General features: G+C 44.6%; 1 protein-coding gene across 4 annotated transcripts in view; it reads left to right on the top strand.

The window, feature by feature from the left end:
- Positions 1 to 102: 102 nt before the first annotated feature.
- LOC110494769 (rho GTPase-activating protein 40) overlaps positions 103 to 20,686 on the top strand; it is a 47,326-nt gene continuing 26,742 nt past the window's right edge. The window contains exon 1 of one of the 4 annotated variants that reach the window (XM_036950827.2): positions 103 to 341. In XM_036950827.2, coding sequence (XP_036806722.1) covers positions 232 to 341 — 110 coding nt within the window. In that variant the 5' untranslated portion in view covers positions 103 to 231. Of the gene's footprint in view, positions 342 to 15,596; positions 16,048 to 20,686 lie in introns of those variants that run through there. The other 3 variants (XM_090206432.1, XM_036950826.2, XM_090206433.1) reach the window with 3 other exon arrangements.

Genomic DNA, 20,686 nt, shown 5'->3' with positions numbered 1-20,686 from the left:
CAGGCCCCCAGGTTGTCGACCTTCTCCAGTCCTTTCCTGCCTCAGGATGCAACAGACAGTGTGACGTCCCACTAACAAAGTAAGACCAATGAAACAGTCCTTACTTCCTTTCTGACTGTATTGTGTTTACTGCCTGAGGAGATTATAAGGAAGCAGCTTGCAGAGCAGAGCAAGCGGGGAAGGTTCGGGGCAGCTGCTGTTTTCTCCTACTAGCAAACAGCAGCAGGCTGCATGGGGGAGAGAGAGGAGACGACAGGCAGGATGCCGTTATGGAGAAGTGCATCTCGGGCCAGGCAGCAAGGCTCAGGTAAAGCCAATGGACCACCCAGATCCAAGGCCAGGTAAGCTTATACTCTGCCCTTATAGGCACTAACCTCAACCATTTATCATTTCTGAATGAATGGATCACGATTTCTACCATTATGTCATTTTTACTCAGTAGTACAATTCATTGAGCACTTGGAATAAGACACATTTTTGGAGTATTGATTGATAATATGTTGTCAACTCACAACCAGTCAGAGCAGACACATCAGCACTTTCCTTTACTGAGCTTCAATCCACTTCCTTCTTTCTCTCCATGTGCTGTGGTGATCTGGTCACCAGTCTCCCTGTCTCAGGTCTGCATGACTTAACTGTTGATTTCTCTCCATGTGCTGTGGTGATCTGGTCACCAGTCTCCCTGTCTCAGGTCTGCATGACTTAACTGTTGATTTCTCTCCATGTGTTGTGGTGATCTGGTCACCAGTCTCCCTGTCTCAGGTCTGCATGACTTAACTGTTGATTTCTCTCCATGTGCTGTGGTGATCTGGTCACCAGTCTCCCTGTCTCAGGTCTGCATGACTTAACTGTTGATTTCTCTCCAACAGCAGAGGATTCCAAATGAATTCAGTCTCTAACTTGACTTGATTGATATTGGGTAACTCTGGGTTGTAAAATTAGGCTAACTGCACGTTGACATGAACTTGTGTAGTATTATCAGGGTTATTGTCAAGGTTTTCAGACCATAAACTTTACTGTATGTATAGTTCCTGTACCTCCATGTGCTGTGGGCGTTGGTGGTGCTCGGGAACATTTACAGCTTTGTTTAAAAATAGGTTTAGGCTTGTTGGGTTGTTTTCATTCCAGAATCGTGAGGTGAAACGCGGAAGCCTGCCGATCAGATCAGACTGTTAGCTTTCACTGTTCCTCTTTCTATTGAAATCTCTACAGGAGTATTCCTGTGGTCGACAACCTTGTGACTTACCGAGATTCATTCTGGTCTGAGCTATTTGACTGCTTTGCCTTTAAGCCCAGTTTTCAACACTTAAAAATCCTGGTGTCAAATAAAAGGCTATTTTTAGACCTCGAGGAAACTCTAATAGGTGATTTGATTATAAAAGCAGGTGTACTATACTGCTTGCTTCACCACTTCCCTGCTTCCAAACAATAGCCTACAAGGTAAATTAAATGTTGAGTCAAAGAATATACACATGAGACAGCCTATAAGGAGGAGGTCAGAGACAAAAACCTCTCCCACAACGTCAGCAGGACAAAGGAGTCGATCGAGGACTAGAGGAAACGGAGGGCTGAGCACGCCCCAATTCACATCAACGGGGCTGTAGTGGAGCGGGTCGAGAGCTTCAGGTTCCCCGGTGTCCACATCACTGAGGAATTAACATGATACACCCACCCACGCACACACACACACACACAGTCGTGATGAAGGCACAAGAATGCCTCTTCCCCATCTGGAGGATGAAAAGATTTGGCATGGGCCCTGAGATCCTCAAACAGTTCTACAGCTGCACCATCGAGAGTAACTTGACTGGCTGCATCACGGCTTGGTATGGCAACTGCTTGGTTGTACTACAGAGGGTAATGGGGATGGTCCAGTAACTCACTGTGGCCGAGCTCCCTGCCATCCAGGACCTCTATACCAGGCGGCGTCAGAGGAAGACCAGGAAAATTGTCAAAGACCCCAGCTACCCAAGTCATAGACTGTTCACTTTGCTACAGCACTGCAAGTGTTACTGGAGAGACAAGTCTGTGACCAAAATACTCCTGAACCATTTCTAACCCCAAGGCCATAAGACTGCTGAACAGTTCATGAAATGGCTACAAGGACTATTGGAGTTGATCCTTTTTTGCACTGACTCTCTGCACACTCACTGGAATCTACTCACACACTTACACTGACACTCCAACATGCGCACACACACACACACACACACACACACACACACACACACACACGCACACGCACACGCACACATGCACGCACGCACGCACGCACACACACACACACACACACACACACACACACACACACACACACACACACTAAATACTCTCACACACACAAAACACACAAATGCATATGGATTCCACACACACACACACACCCACCCACCCACCCACACACACACACACACACACACACACACACACACACACACACACACACACACACACACACACACACGCCTAGTCACTTTTATCCCTACCTATATGTACATAATTACCTCAACTACCTCGTACCCCTGCACATGGACTCCTTGTATAGTGTTATTGATATCTATTGTGTTCCTATGTTCTATGTTTATTAGCAACTTGTCTTACTTTTTAACTCTGCATTGTTGAGAAAGGGCTTGTAAAGCATCTCACTTGTATTCGGGAACATTTGACAAGTCATTTCATTTTGATGTAGCATATTAGCCTGAAATAATGATTCTGCTGTCAGCATTATCTAATAACAATATTGAATTTACTGATAGAGGCTACATTTGACGTACAATAAGGAGATGTTTTATTTATTTAACTTGGTCTGTTGTTGATAAAGTCACAAAATAACATGATAATATTACCCTTTCACCTTTCAGCCTGGCTGTTTTGGTTTGCCAAATCACACGGTAACTTAGTGGTGGGGGAGCAGAGAGGGTGAAAGAAGGAGAGTTTACGAGATAAGGAGGTCACTGGTAGGTAATGCTGACAAGCCTGTTCCCCTGGTTTCCTCAACCCTGTCACCTCAGACAGGTATTGAGAGTAATAATAACCAGGTATTTACCTTCCCTACATCTATCTTCCTCACTTTTTTATTTATGGGATTTATGCTGATTGAGATTGTCTTTAGCTGTGAAAAACAAACACGTGTGTTTTGATCACACCACCTGTGAATACACAGTAAATCAAATCAAATTCATTTTCCTTTGTCCCATGCGCCGAATACAACAGGTGTAGACAATGCTTACTTACAAGCCCTTAACCAACAATGCAGTTTTAAGAAAATACCAAAAAAAAAGTAAGAAATAAGAATAATAACAATAACGGGGCGAAATACAGCCGGCACCGGTACAGAGTCAATGTGGAGGCTATATACAGGGTGTTATGGTACAGAGTCAATGTGGAGGCTATATACAGGGGTACCAGTACAGAGTCAATGTGGAGGCTATATACAGGGGGTACCGGTACAGAGTCAATGTGGAGACTATATACAGGGGGTACCGGTATGGAGTCAATGTGGAGGCTATATACAGGGTGTTATGGTACAGAGTCAATGTGGAGGCTATATACAGGGTGTTATGGTACAGAGTCAATGTGGAGGCTATATACAGGGGTACCAGTACAGAGTCAATGTGGAGGCTATATACAGGGGGTACCGGTACAGAGTCAATGTGGAGACTATATACAGGGGGTACCGGTATGGAGTCAATGTGGAGGCTATATACAGGGGGTACCGGTATGGAGTCAATGTGGAGGCTATATACAGGGTGTTATGGTACAGAGTCAATGTGGAGGCTATATACAGGGGTACCAGTACAGAGTCAATGTGGAGGCTATATACAGGGGGTACCGGTACAGAGTCAATGTGGAGACTATATACGGGGGGTACCGGTATGGAGTCAATGTGGAGGCTATATACAGGGGGTACTGGTACAGAGTCAATGTGGAGGCTATATACAGGGGGTACCGGTACAGAGTCAATGTGGAGACTATATACAGGGGGTACCGGTATGGAGTCAATGTGGAGGCTATATACAGGGGGTACTGGTACAGAGTCAATGTGGAGGCTATATACAGGGGGTACCGGTACAGAGTCAATGTGGAGGCTATATACAGGGGGTACCGGTATGGAGTCAATGTGGAGGCTATATACAGGGGGTACCGGTATGGAGTCAATGTGGAGGCTATATACAGGGGGTACCGGTACAGAGTCAATGTGGAGGCTATATACAGGGGGTACTGGTACAGAGTCAATGTGGAGGCTATATACAGGGGGCACCGGTACAGAGTCAATGTGGAGACTATATACAGGGGGTACCGGTACAGAGTCAATGTGGAGACTATATACAGGGGGTACTGGTACAGAGTCAATGTGGAGGCTATATACAGGGTGTTACGGTACAGAGTCAATGTGGAGACTATATACAGGGGGTACCGGTACAGAGTCAATGTGGAGACTATATACAGGGGGTACCGGTACAGAGTCAATGTGGAGGCTATATACAGGGTGTTACGGTACAGAGTCAATGTGGAGGCTATATACAGGGGGTACCGGTACAGAGTCAATGTGGAGGCTATATACAGGGGGTACTGGTACAGAGTCAATGTGGAGGCTATATACAGGGTGTTACGGTACAGAGTCAATGTGGAGACTATATACAGGGTGTTACGGTACAGAGTCAATGTGGAGACTATATACAGGGTGTTACGGTACAGAGTCAATGTGGAGACTATATACAGGGGGTACTGGTACAGAGTCAATGTGGAGGCTATATACAGGGGGTACTGGTACAGAGTCAATGTGGAGGCTATATACAGGGGGTACCGGTACAGAGTCAATGTGGAGGCTATATACAGGGGGTACTGGTACAGAGTCAATGTGGAGGCTATATACAGGGGGTACCGGTACAGAGTCAATGTGGAGGCTATATACAGGGGGTACTGGTACAGAGTCAATGTGGAGGCTATATACAGGGGGTACCGGTACAGAGTCAATGTGGAGACTATATACAGGGGGTACCGGTATGGAGTCAATGTGGAGGCTAAATACAGGGGGTACTGATACAGAGTCAATGTGGAGGCTATATACAGGGGGTACCGGTATGGAGTCAATGTGGAGGCTATATACAGGGGGTACCGGTATGGAGTCAATGTGGAGGCTATATACAGGGGGTACCGGTATGGAGTCAATGTGGAGGCTATATACAGGGGGTACTGGTACAGAGTCAATGTGGAGACTATATACAGGGGGTACTGGTACAGAGTCAATGTGGAGGCTATATACAGGGGGTACTGGTACAGAGTCAATGTGGAGGCTATATACAGGGGGTACCGGTACAGAGTCAATGTGGAGGCTATATACAGGGGGTACTGGTACAGAGTCAATGTGGAGGCTATATACAGGGGGTACCGGTACAGAGTCAATGTGGAGGCTATATACAGGGGGTACTGGTACAGAGTCAATGTGGAGGCTATATACAGGGGGTACCGGTACAGAGTCAATGTGGAGGCTATATACAGGGGGTACCGGTACAGAGTCAATGTGGAGGCTATATACAGGGGGTACCGGTACCGAGTCAATGTGGAGGCTATATACAGGGGGTACTGGTACAGAGTCAATGTGGAGGCTATATACAGGGGGTACCGGTATGGAGTCAATGTGGAGGCTATATACAGGGGGTACTGGTACAGAGTCAATGTGGAGGCTATATACAGGGGGTACTGGTACAGAGTCAATGTGGAGGGTATATACAGGTGGTACTGGTACAGAGTCAATGTGGAGACTATATACAGGGGGTACTGGTACAGAGTCAATGTGGAGGCTATATACAGGGGGTACTGGTACAGAGTCAATGTGGAGGCTATATACAGGGGGTACTGGTACAGAGTCAATGTGGAGGCTATATACAGGGGGTACTGGTACAGAGTCAATGTGGAGGTTATATACAGGGAGTACCGGTACAGAGTCAATGTGGAGACTATATACAGGGGGTACTGGTACAGAGTCAATGTGGAGGCTATATACAGGGGGTACTGGTACAGAGTCAATGTGGAGGCTATATACAGGGGGTACTGGTACAGAGTCAATGTGGAGGCTATATACAGGGGGTACTGGTACAGAGTCAATGTGGAGGCTATATACAGGGGGTACTGGTACAGAGTCAATGTGGAGGCTATATACAGGGGGTACTGGTACAGAGTCAATGTGGAGGCTATATACAGGGTGTACCGGTACAGAGTCAATGTGGAGGCTATATACAGGGTGTACCGGTACAGAGTCAATGTGGAGGCTATATACAGGGGGTACTGGTACAGAGTCAATGTGGAGGCTATATACAGGGGGTACCGGTACCGAGTCAATGTGGAGGCTATACACAGGGGGTACTGGTACAGAGTCAATGTGGAGGCTATATACAGGGGGTACCGGTACAGAGTCAATGTGGAGGCTATATACAGGGGGTACCGGTACAGAGTCAATGTGGAGGCTATATACAGGGGGTACCGGTATGGAGTCAATGTGGAGGCTATATACAGGGGGTACCGGTACAGAGTCAATGTGGAGGCTATATACAGGGGGTACCGGTACCGAGTCAATGTGGAGGCTATATACAGGGGGTACTGGTACAGAGTCAATGTGGAGGCTATATACAGGGGGTACCGGTATGGAGTCAATGTGGAGGCTATATACAGGGGGTACTGGTACAGAGTCAATGTGGAGGCTATATACAGGGGGTACCGGTACAGAGTCAATGTGGAGGCTATATACAGGGGGTACTGGTACAGAGTCAATGTGGAGGCTATATACAGGGGGTACCGGTACAGAGTCAATGTGGAGGCTATATACAGGGGGTACCGGTACAGAGTCAATGTGGAGGCTATATACAGGGGGTACCGGTACCGAGTCAATGTGGAGGCTATATACAGGGGGTACTGGTACAGAGTCAATGTGGAGGCTATATACAGGGGGTACTGGTACAGAGTCAATGTGGAGGGTATATACAGGTGGTACTGGTACAGAGTCAATGTGGAGACTATATACAGGGGGTACTGGTACAGAGTCAATGTGGAGGCTATATACAGGGGGTACTGGTACAGAGTCAATGTGGAGGCTATATACAGGGGGTACTGGTACAGAGTCAATGTGGAGGCTATATACAGGGGGTACTGGTACAGAGTCAATGTGGAGGTTATATACAGGGAGTACCGGTACAGAGTCAATGTGGAGACTATATACAGGGGGTACTGGTACAGAGTCAATGTGGAGGCTATATACAGGGGGTACTGGTACAGAGTCAATGTGGAGGCTATATACAGGGGGTACTGGTACAGAGTCAATGTGGAGGCTATATACAGGGGGTACTGGTACAGAGTCAATGTGGAGGCTATATACAGGGGGTACTGGTACAGAGTCAATGTGGAGGCTATATACAGGGGGTACTGGTACAGAGTCAATGTGGAGGCTATATACAGGGTGTACCGGTACAGAGTCAATGTGGAGGCTATATACAGGGTGTACCGGTACAGAGTCAATGTGGAGGCTATATACAGGGGGTACTGGTACAGAGTCAATGTGGAGGCTATATACAGGGGGTACCGGTACCGAGTCAATGTGGAGGCTATACACAGGGGGTACTGGTACAGAGTCAATGTGGAGGCTATATACAGGGGGTACCGGTACAGAGTCAATGTGGAGGCTATATACAGGGGGTACCGGTACAGAGTCAATGTGGAGGCTATATACAGGGGGTACCGGTATGGAGTCAATGTGGAGGCTATATACAGGGGGTACCGGTACCGAGTCAATGTGGAGGCTATATACAGGGGGTACTGGTACAGAGTCAATGTGGAGGCTATATACTGGGGGTACCGGTACAGAGTCAATGTGGAGGCTATATACAGGGGGTACCGGTACAGAGTCAATGTGGAGGCTATATACAGGGGGTACCGGTATGGAGTCAATGTGGAGGCTATATACAGGGGGTACCGGTACCGAGTCAATGTGGAGGCTATATACAGGGGGTACTGGTACAGAGTCAATGTGGAGGCTATATACAGGGGATACCGGTACCGAGTCAATGTGGAGACTATATACAGGGGGTACCGGTACCGAGTCAATGTGGAGGCTATATACAGGGGGTACCGGTACCGAGTCAATGTGGAGGCTATATACAGGGGGTACCGGTACAGAGTCAATGTGGAGGCTATATACAGGGGGTACCGGTACCGAGTCAATGTGGAGACTATATACAGGGGGTACCGGTACCGAGTCAATGTGGAGGCTATATACAGGGGGTACCGGTACAGAGTCAATGTGGAGACTATATACAGGGGGTACTGGTACAGAGTCAATGTGGAGGCTATATACAGGGGGGTACTGGTACAGTCAATGTGGAGGCTATATACAGGGGGGTACCGTTACAGAGTCAATGTGGAGGCTATATACAGGGGGTACCGGTACAGAGTCAATGTGGAGGCTATATACAGGGGTACCAGTACAGAGTCAATGTGGAGGCTATATACAGGGGGTACTGGTACAGAGTCAATGTGGAGGCTATATACAGGGGGTACTGGTACAGAGTCAATGTGGAGGCTATATACAGGGGGTACTGGTACAGAGTCAATGTGGAGGCTATATACAGGGGGTACCAGTACAGAGTCAATGTGGAGGCTATATACAGGGGGTACTGGTACAGAGTCAATGTGGAGGCTATATACAGGGGGGTACCAGTACAGAGTCAATGTGGAGGCTATATACAGGGGGTACTGGTACAGAGTCAATGTGGAGGCTATATACAGGGGGTACCGGTACCGAGTCAATGTGGAGACTATATACAGGGAGTACTGGTACAGTGTCAATGTGGAGGCTGTATACAGGGGGTACTGGTACAGAGTCAATGTGGAGGCTATATACAGGGGGTACTGGTACAGAGTCAATGTGGAGGCTATATACAGGGGGTACCGGTACCGAGTCAATGTGGAGGCTATATATAGGGGGTACCGGTACAGAGTCAATGTGGAGACTATATACAGGGGGTACCGGTACCGAGTTAATGTGGAGGCTATATACAGGGTGTTACGGTACAGAGTCAATGTGGAGGCTATATACAGGGGGTACCGGTACCGAGTCAATGTGGAGGCTATACACAGGGGGTACTGGTACAGAGTCAATGTGGAGGCTATATACAGGGGGTACCGGTACAGAGTCAATGTGGAGGCTATATATAGGGGGTACCGGTACCGAGTCAATGTGGAGGCTATATATAGGGGGTACCGGTACAGAGTCAATGTGGAGACTATATACAGGGGGTACCGGTACCGAGTTAATGTGGAGGCTATATACAGGGTGTTACGGTACAGAGTCAATGTGGAGGCTATATACAGGGGGTACCGGTACCGAGTCAATGTGGAGGCTATACACAGGGGGTACTGGTACAGAGTCAATGTGGAGGCTATATACAGGGGGTACCGGTACAGAGTCAATGTGGAGGCTATATATAGGGGGTACCGGTACCGAGTCAATGTGGAGGCTATATACAGGGGGTACCGGTACAGAGTCAATGTGGAGACTATATACAGGGTGTTACGGTACAGAGTCAATGTGGAGGCTATATACAGGGGGTACCGCTACAGAGTCAATGTGGAGGCTATATACAGGGGGTACTGGTACAGAGTCAATGTGGAGGCTATATACAGGGGGTACTGGTACAGAGTCAATGTGGAGGCTATATACAGGGGGTACCAGTACAGAGTCAATGTGGAGGCTATATACAGGGGGTACTGGTACAGAGTCAATGTGGAGGCTATATACAGGGGGGTACCAGTACAGAGTCAATGTGGAGGCTATATACAGGGGGTACTGGTACAGAGTCAATGTGGAGGCTATATACAGGGGGTACCGGTACAGAGTCAATGTGGAGGCTATATACAGGGGGTACCGGTACCGAATCAATGTGGAGACTATATACAGGGGGTACCGGTACAGAGTCAATGTGGAGGCTATATACAGGGGGTACTGGTACAGAGTCAATGTGGAGGCTATATACAGGGGGTACCGGTACAGAGTCAATGTGGAGGCTATATACAGGGGGTACCGGTACCGAGTCAATGTGGAGACTATATACAGGGGGTACTGGTACAGAGTCAATGTGGAGGCTGTATACAGGGGGTACTGGTACAGAGTCAATGTGGAGGCTATATACAGGGGGTACCGGTACAGAGTCAATGTGGAGGCTATATACAGGGGGTACTGGTACAGATTCAATGTGGAGGCTATATACAGGGGGTACCGGTACCGAGTCAATGTGGAGGCTATATATAGTATATAGGGGTACCAGTACAGAGTCAATGTGGAGGCTATATACAGGGGGTACTGGTACAGAGTCAATGTGGAGGCTATATACAGGGGTACCGGTACCGAGTCAATGTGGAGGCTATATATAGGGGGTACCGGTACAGAGTCAATGTGGAGACTATATACAGGGGGTACCGGTACCGAGTTAATGTGGAGGCTATATACAGGGTGTTACGGTACAGAGTCAATGTGGAGGCTATATACAGGGTGTTACGGTACAGAGTCAATGTGGAGGCTATATACAGGGGGTACCAGTACAGAGTCAATGTGGAGGCTATATACAGGGGGCATCGGTACAAAGTCAATGTGGAGACTATATACAGGGGGTACCGGTACAGAGTTAATGTGGAGGCTATATACAGGGGGTACCGGTACCGAGTTAATGTGGAGGCTACATACAGGGGGTACCGGTACCGAGTCAATGTGGAGGCTATATACAGGGGGTACCGGTACAGAGTCAATGTGGAGGCTATATACAGGGGGTACTGGTACAGAGTCAATGTGGAGGCTATATACAGGGGGTACTGGTACAGAGTCAATGTGGAGGCTATATACAGGGGGTACTGGTACAGAGTCAATGTGGAGGCTATATACAGGGGGTACTGGTACAGAGTCAATGTGGAGGCTATATACAGGGTGTACCGGTACAGAGTCAATGTGGAGGCTATATACAGGGTGTACCGGTACAGAGTCAATGTGGAGGCTATATACAGGGGGTACTGGTACAGAGTCAATGTGGAGGCTATATACAGGGGGTACCGGTACCGAGTCAATGTGGAGGCTATACACAGGGGGTACTGGTACAGAGTCAATGTGGAGGCTATATACAGGGGGTACCGGTACAGAGTCAATGTGGAGGCTATATACAGGGGGTACCGGTACAGAGTCAATGTGGAGGCTATATACAGGGGGTACCGGTATGGAGTCAATGTGGAGGCTATATACAGGGGGTACCGGTACCGAGTCAATGTGGAGGCTATATACAGGGGGTACTGGTACAGAGTCAATGTGGAGGCTATATACTGGGGGTACCGGTACAGAGTCAATGTGGAGGCTATATACAGGGGGTACCGGTACAGAGTCAATGTGGAGGCTATATACAGGGGGTACCGGTATGGAGTCAATGTGGAGGCTATATACAGGGGGTACCGGTACCGAGTCAATGTGGAGGCTATATACAGGGGGTACTGGTACAGAGTCAATGTGGAGGCTATATACAGGGGATACCGGTACCGAGTCAATGTGGAGACTATATACAGGGGGTACCGGTACCGAGTCAATGTGGAGGCTATATACAGGGGGTACCGGTACCGAGTCAATGTGGAGGCTATATACAGGGGGTACCGGTACAGAGTCAATGTGGAGGCTATATACAGGGGGTACCGGTACCGAGTCAATGTGGAGACTATATACAGGGGGTACCGGTACCGAGTCAATGTGGAGGCTATATACAGGGGGTACCGGTACAGAGTCAATGTGGAGACTATATACAGGGGGTACTGGTACAGAGTCAATGTGGAGGCTATATACAGGGGGGTACTGGTACAGAGTCAATGTGGAGGCTATATACAGGGGGGTACCGTTACAGAGTCAATGTGGAGGCTATATACAGGGGGTACCGGTACCGAGTCAATGTGGAGACTATATACAGGGGATACCGGTACAGAGTCAATGTGGTGGCTATATACAGGGGGTACCGGTACAGAGTCAATGTGGAGGCTATATACAGGGGTACCAGTACAGAGTCAATGTGGAGGCTATATACAGGGGGTACTGGTACAGAGTCAATGTGGAGGCTATATACAGGGGGTACTGGTACAGAGTCAATGTGGAGGCTATATACAGGGGGTACTGGTACAGAGTCAATGTGGAGGCTATATACAGGGGGTACCAGTACAGAGTCAATGTGGAGGCTATATACAGGGGGTACTGGTACAGAGTCAATGTGGAGGCTATATACAGGGGGGTACCAGTACAGAGTCAATGTGGAGGCTATATACAGGGGGTACTGGTACAGAGTCAATGTGGAGGCTATATACAGGGGGTACCGGTACCGAGTCAATGTGGAGACTATATACAGGGAGTACTGGTACAGTGTCAATGTGGAGGCTGTATACAGGGGGTACTGGTACAGAGTCAATGTGGAGGCTATATACAGGGGGTACTGGTACAGAGTCAATGTGGAGGCTATATACAGGGGGTACCGGTACCGAGTCAATGTGGAGGCTATATATAGGGGGTACCGGTACAGAGTCAATGTGGAGACTATATACAGGGGGTACCGGTACCGAGTTAATGTGGAGGCTATATACAGGGTGTTACGGTAAAGAGTCAATGTGGAGGCTATATACAGGGGGTACCGGTACCGAGTCAATGTGGAGGCTATACACAGGGGGTACTGGTACAGAGTCAATGTGGAGGCTATATACAGGGGGTACCGGTACAGAGTCAATGTGGAGGCTATATATAGGGGGTACCGGTACCGAGTCAATGTGGAGGCTATATATAGGGGGTACCGGTACAGAGTCAATGTGGAGACTATATACAGGGGGTACCGGTACCGAGTTAATGTGGAGGCTATATACAGGGTGTTACGGTACAGAGTCAATGTGGAGGCTATATACAGGGGGTACCGGTACCGAGTCAATGTGGAGGCTATACACAGGGGGTACTGGTACAGAGTCAATGTGGAGGCTATATACAGGGGGTACCGGTACAGAGTCAATGTGGAGGCTATATATAGGGGGTACCGGTACCGAGTCAATGTGGAGGCTATATATAGGGGGTACCGGTACAGAGTCAATGTGGAGACTATATACAGGGTGTTACGGTACAGAGTCAATGTGGAGGCTATATACAGGGGGTACCGCTACAGAGTCAATGTGGAGGCTATATACAGGGGGTACTGGTACAGAGTCAATGTGGAGGCTATATACAGGGGGTACTGGTACAGAGTCAATGTGGAGGCTATATACAGGGGGTACCAGTACAGAGTCAATGTGGAGGCTATATACAGGGGGTACTGGTACAGAGTCAATGTGGAGGCTATATACAGGGGGGTACCAGTACAGAGTCAATGTGGAGGCTATATACAGGGGGTACTGGTACAGAGTCAATGTGGAGGCTATATACAGGGGGTACCGGTACAGAGTCAATGTGGAGGCTATATACAGGGGGTACCGGTACCGAATCAATGTGGAGACTATATACAGGGGGTACCGGTACAGAGTCAATGTGGAGGCTATATACAGGGGGTACTGGTACAGAGTCAATGTGGAGGCTATATACAGGGGGTACCGGTACAGAGTCAATGTGGAGGCTATATACAGGGGGTACCGGTACCGAGTCAATGTGGAGACTATATACAGGGGGTACTGGTACAGAGTCAATGTGGAGGCTGTATACAGGGGGTACTGGTACAGAGTCAATGTGGAGGCTATATACAGGGGGTACCGGTACAGAGTCAATGTGGAGGCTATATACAGGGGGTACTGGTACAGATTCAATGTGGAGGCTATATACAGGGGGTACCGGTACCGAGTCAATGTGGAGGCTATATATAGTATATAGGGGTACCAGTACAGAGTCAATGTGGAGGCTATATACAGGGGGTACTGGTACAGAGTCAATGTGGAGGCTATATACAGGGGTACCGGTACCGAGTCAATGTGGAGGCTATATATAGGGGGTACCGGTACAGAGTCAATGTGGAGACTATATACAGGGGGTACCGGTACCGAGTTAATGTGGAGGCTATATACAGGGTGTTACGGTACAGAGTCAATGTGGAGGCTATATACAGGGTGTTACGGTACAGAGTCAATGTGGAGGCTATATACAGGGGGTACCAGTACAGAGTCAATGTGGAGGCTATATACAGGGGGCATCGGTACAAAGTCAATGTGGAGACTATATACAGGGGGTACCGGTACAGAGTTAATGTGGAGGCTATATACAGGGGGTACCGGTACCGAGTTAATGTGGAGGCTATATACAGGGGGTACCGGTACCGAGTCAATGTGGAGGCTATATACAGGGGGTACCGGTACAGAGTCAATGTGGAGGCTATATACAGGGGGTACCAGTACAGAGTCAATGTGGAGGCTATATACAGGGGGTACTGGTACAGAGTCAATGTGGAGGCTATATACAGGGGGTACCGGTACCGAGTCAATGTGGAGGCTATATATAGGGGGTACCAGTACAGAGTCAATGTGGAGGCTATATACAGGGGGTACTGGTACAGAGTCAATGTGGAGGCTATATACAGTGGTACCGGTACCGAGTCAATGTGGAGACTATATACAGGGGATACCGGTACAGAGTCAATGTGGAGACAATATACAGGGGATACCGGTACAGAGTCAATGTGGAGACTATATACAGGGGGTACCAGTACAGCGTTAATGTGGAGGCTATATACAGGGGGCATCGGTACAAAGTCAATGTGGAGACTATATACAGGGGGTACCGGTACAGAGTTAATGTGGAGGCTATATACAGGGGGTACCGGTACCGAGTTAATGTGGAGGCTATATACAGGGGGTACCGGTACCGAGTCAATGTGGAGGCTATATACAAGGGGTACTGGTACAGAGTTAATGTGGAGGCTATATACAGGGGGTACCGGTACCGAGTCAATGTGGAGGCTATATACAGGGGGTACTGGTACAGAGTCAATGTGGAGGCTATATACAGGGGGTACCGGTACCGAGTCAATGTGGAGGCTATATACAGGGCGTACCGGTACAGAGTCAATGTGTCAATGTGCGGGGGCACCGGTGTTGAGGTAATTGAGGTAATTATGTACATGTAGGTAGAGTTATTAAAGTGGCTATGCATAGATAATAACAGAGTAGCAGCAGCGTGGCAGAGAGAACAGTCTATGACTGGGGTGGCTGGAGTATTTGACCATTTTTAGGGCCTTCATCTGACACCGCCTGATGTAGAGGTCCTGGATGGCAGGAAGCTTGGCCCCGGTGATGTATTGGGCCGTACGCACTACCCTCTGTAGCTCCTTGCGGTCAGAGGCCGAGCAATTGCCATACCAGGCAGTGATGCAACCCGTCAGGATGCTCTCGATGGTGCAGCTGTAAAACCTTTTGAGGATCTCAGGACCCATGCCATGCCAGTATATGTAGTCTTCTGAGCTCTTGCAGTGGCAGAATAGAGGGTTTGAGTCTAGGGACCACCCATAAGTAAATAAATGTGTTATACACTAATGTGTATTAGTGTTGCTAATCCTCTCCAGTCAGGTGGGTTGTGGAGGCCAGATCTAGGATTTAACCACAGACCAGGATTACAGGGTGTGTCCTCAGAGTAAGGGAACAACTTGGTGTTGATGACTAGCCACCATCACACACACACAGCATTCCTTCATCCGTCACCTCACACAAACACAACATTCCTTCATCCGTCACCTTGCATACATGTACACAGCGTGCACTCTGCGGTTAAAAGCCCTCGAGCACTAGAATCTTATTTTTGACTAGAGAGAGTGGAAAACAAAAGAGAGCTACTTAAGGACTCGTAAAAGCCCTGAAGCACTGATTCAGAATGGGAAACAGAGAGGAGGTAATGTGCAGGCTCGCTCCTATCTCCAGCACCACCAGCCATTTTCTACCCCACACGCGGCTGAACAGGCTGAAGCTCCCAACCACCCACAGCTCCTTCAGTAGGCTGGGATCCAAATCAACCTCCCACGTTGCCGACAGGTATGTAGGTCCAGTGGACTGGACTATATGATTCTGGATCTGCTGACTACTGACTTAGGGAAGGCTCTTCACTTGAGATCACAGGCTTCACTCAGACTAGAGTAATTCATGAGAGATATGTGTGACTTTTTGAGTTATGCAACCCTTATACATACTGTATGCCCAACTCCATGGCACAGTACTGTCTCACTATCAATACGGGTTAGAATTCATCAACAGTAGTTTCCTTATGGTTGACTGACTGACTGTGGAACCAGGTTATGTATATTGCTGAGCCTATTTTGTCTGTAGGACTTAGTTCTGTGGGGCATGCGTGTCAGTGCTGCAGATGTTGTGTGATTTATGAGGCTTGATTCTGTTCTTATGATTTCATCTGGAAGGTTATGTGACCATTAAATACCATAAAATACAACACATTTGTTTTGATATTATATGTTCTGTTTGTGTTCTATAACAGTTGTTTTATGTGTTCTATAGCAGTTGTTTTATGTGTTCTATAACAGTTGTTTTATGTGTTCCATAACAGTTGTTTTATGTGTTCTATAACAGTTGTTTTATGTGTTCTATAACAGTTGTTTTATGTGTTCTATAGCAGTTGTTTTATGTGTTCTATAACAGTTGTTTTATGTGTTCTATAACAGTTGTTTTATGTGTTCTATAACAGTTGTTTCATGTGTTCTATAGCAGTTGTTTTATGTGTTCTATAACAGTTGTTTTATGTGTTCTATAGCAGTTGTTTTATGTGTTCTATAACAGTTGTTTTATGTGTTCTATAGCAGTTGTTTTATGTGTTCTATAACAGTTGTTTTATGTGTTCTATAGCAGTTGTTTTATGTGTTCTATAACAGTTGTTTTATGTGTTCTATAGCAGTTGTTTTATGTGTTCTATAGCAGTTGTTTTATGTGTTCTATAACAGTTGTTTTATGTGTTCTATAGCAGTTGTTTTATGTGTTCTATAACAGTTGTTTTATGTGTTCTATAACAGTTGTTTTATGTGTTCTATAACAGTTGTTTTATGTGTTCTATAGCAGTTGTTTTATGTGTTCTATAGCAGTTGTTTTATGTGTTCCATAACAGTTGTTTTATGTGTTCTATAACAGTTGTTTTATGTGTTCCATAACAGTTGTTTTATGTGTTCTATAACAGTTGTTTTATGTGTTCTATAACAGTTGTTTTATGTGTTCTATAGCAGTTGTTTTATGTGTTCTATAACAGTTGTTTTATGTGTTCTATAACAGTTGTTTTATGTGTTCTATAACAGTTGTTTTATGTGTTCTATAACAGTTGTTTCATGTGTTCTATAGCAGTTGTTTTATGTGTTCCATAACAGTTGTTTTATGTGTTCTATAGCAGTTGTTTTATGTGTTCTATAACAGTTGTTTTATGTGTTCTATAACAGTTGTTTTATGTGTTCTATAACAGTTGTTTTATGTGTTCCATAACAGTTGTTTTATGTGTTCTATAGCAGTTGTTTTATGTGTTCTATAGCAGTTGTTTTATGTGTTCTATAACAGTTGTTTTATGTGTTATGTAACAGTTGTTTTATGTGTTCTATAACAGTTGTTTTATGTGTTCTATAACAGTTGTTTTATGTGCTCTATAACAGTTGTTTTATGTGTTCTATAACAGTTGTTTTATGTGTTCTATAACAGTTGTTTTATGTGTTCTACAACAGTTGTTTTATGTGTTCTATAGCAGTTGTTTTATGTGTTCTATAGCAGTTGTTTTATGTGTTCTATAACAGTTGTTTTATGTGTTCTATAGCAGTTGTTTTATGTGTTCTATAACAGTTGTTTTATGTGTTCTATAACAGTTGTTTTATGTGTTCTATAGCAGTTGTTTTATGTGTTCTATAACAGTTGTTTTATGTGTTCTATAACAGTTGTTTTATGTGTTCTATAACAGTTGTTTTATGTGTTCTATAGCAGTTGTTTTATGTGTTCTATAGCAGTTGTTTTATGTGTTCTATAACAGTTGTTTTATGTGTTCTATAGCAGTTGTTTTATGTGTTCTATAACAGTTGTTTTATGTGTTCTATAACAGTTGTTTTATGTGTTCTACAACAGTTGTTTTATGTGTTCTATAACAGTTGTTTTATGTGTTCTATAGCAGTTGTTTTATGTGTTCTATAACAGTTGTTTTATGTGTTCTATAGCAGTTGTTTTAAGTGTTCTATAACAGTTGTTTTATGTGTTCTATAACAGTTGTTTTATGTGTTCTATAACAGTTGTTTTATGTGTTCTATAGCAGTTGTTTTATGTGTTCTATAGCAGTTGTTTTATGTGTTCCATAACAGTTGTTTTATGTGTTCTATAACAGTTGTTTTATGTGTTCTATAACAGTTGTTTTATGTGTTCTATAGCAGTTGTTTTATGTGTTCTATAACAGTTGTTTTATGTGTTCTATAACAGTTGTTTTATGTGTTCTATAACAGTTGTTTTATGTGTTCTATAACAGTTGTTTTATGTGTTCTATAGCAGTTGTTTTATGTGTTCTATAGCAGTTGTTTTATGTGTTCTATAACAGTTGTTTTATGTGTTCTATAGCAGTTGTTTTATGTGTTCTATAACAGTTGTTTTATGTGTTCTATAACAGTTGTTTTATGTGTTCTATAACAGTTGTTTTATGTGTTCTATAACAGTTGTTTTATGTGTTCTATAGCAGTTGTTTTATGTGTTCTATAGCAGTTGTTTTATGTGTTCTATAACAGTTGTTTTATGTGTTATATAACAGTTGTTTTATGTGTTCTATAACAGTTGTTTTATGTGTTCTATAACAGTTGTTTTATGTGTTCTATAACAGTTGTTTTATGTGTTCTATAACAGTTGTTTTATGTGTTCTATAGCAGTTGTTTTATGTGTTCTATAGCAGTTGTTTTATGTGTTCTATAACAGTTGTTTTATGTGTTCTATAGCAGTTGTTTTATGTGTTCTATAACAGTTGTTTTATGTGTTCTATAACAGTTGTTTTATGTGTTCTATAACAGTTGTTTTATGTGTTCTATAACAGTTGTTTTATGTGTTCTATAGCAGTTGTTTTATGTGTTCTATAGCAGTTGTTTTATGTGTTCTATAACAGTTGTTTTATGTGTTATATAACAGTTGTTTTATGTGTTCTATAACAGTTGTTTTATGTGTTCTATAACAGTTGTTTTATGTGCTCTATAACAGTTGTTTTATGTGTTCTATAACAGTTGTTTTATGTGTTCTATAGCAGTTGTTTTATGTGTTCTATAACAGTTGTTTTATGTGTTCTATAGCAGTTGTTTTATGTGTTCTATAACAGTTGTTTTATGTGTTCTATAACAGTTGTTTTATGTGTTCTATAGCAGTTGTTTTATGTGTTCTATAACAGTTGTTTTATGTGTTCTATAGCAGTTGTTTTATGTGTTCTATAACAGTTGTTTTATGTGTTCTATAACAGTTGTTTTATGTGTTCTATAACAGTTGTTTTATGTGTTCTATAACAGTTGTTTTATGTGTTCTATAACAGTTGTTTTATGTGTTCTATAACAGTTGTTTTATGTGTTCTATAACAGTTGTTTTATGTGTTCTATAACAGTTGTTTTATGTGTTCTATAGCAGTTGTTTTATGTGTTCTATAACAGTTGTTTTATGTGTTCTATAACAGTTGTTTTATGTGTTCTATAACAGTTGTTTTATGTGTTCTATAGCAGTTGTTTTATGTGTTCCATAACAGTTGTTTTATGTGTTCTATAACAGTTGTTTTATGTGTTCTATAGCAGTTGTTTTATGTGTTCTATAGCAGTTGTTTTATGTGTTCTATAACAGTTGTTTTATGTGTTCTATAACAGTTGTTTTATGTGTTCTATAACAGTTGTTTTATGTGTTCTATAACAGTTGTTTTATGTGTTCTATGACAGTTGTTTTATGTGTTCTATAACAGTTGTTTTATGTGTTCTATAACAGTTGTTTTATGTGTTCTATAACAGTTGTTTTATGTGTTCTATAGCAGTTGTTGTATTGTTTTATTTGTTTTATTTATAACGGTTGTTTTGACTGTTGTCAAGCTGTGAGCCTGTTCTGATATCAAGGGATTATCTGTTTATTTCCACATTGTTTTAAGGAGCTTTTTAAACAGGTCACAGAAATGGGCAATACCGGTCAGTCACCCTGCCCTGTAGAGGCCTCGGTCAGTCACCCTGCCCTGTAGAGGCCTCGGTCAGTCACCCTGCCCTGTAGAGGCCTCAGTCAGTCACCCTGCCCTGTAGAGGCCTCGGTCAGTCACCCTGCCCTGTAGAGGCCTCAGCTGGACCCGTTTAGCATGTCAAAGGGCTGAGTAGATGGTTTTATCAATGGTCATTGACTAGGCTATCAAGAGGAGAAGTAGGAACATTTCCACCTCACTATAACTGATTGCAAACTAAACTACAGGAAACTACAGTAGAAACTGTGAAATAAAACTACAGGAAACTACAGTACAAACTGTGAAACAAAACTACAGGAAGCTACAGTAGAAACTGTGAAAGGAAATCACAAAGAGACATTGTGAGAGGCAAAAAGAATAGCTGTTTTGGTATTTGGACCCAAGTCAAAACTAAGAGAAGGTGGATATTAAGGCACTTCAGACTGTCATTTCATCGTCTGAAACGCTCTACACATGAACAGCAGACTGGAA

The sequence above is a fragment of the Oncorhynchus mykiss genome, chromosome 17 (genome assembly GCF_057628025.1).
Source record: "Oncorhynchus mykiss isolate SJ-2025 chromosome 17, ASM5762802v1, whole genome shotgun sequence".
NCBI classification, from domain to species: domain Eukaryota; kingdom Metazoa; phylum Chordata; class Actinopteri; order Salmoniformes; family Salmonidae; genus Oncorhynchus; species Oncorhynchus mykiss.
This window is presented reverse-complemented; position numbering and strand designations above follow the sequence as displayed.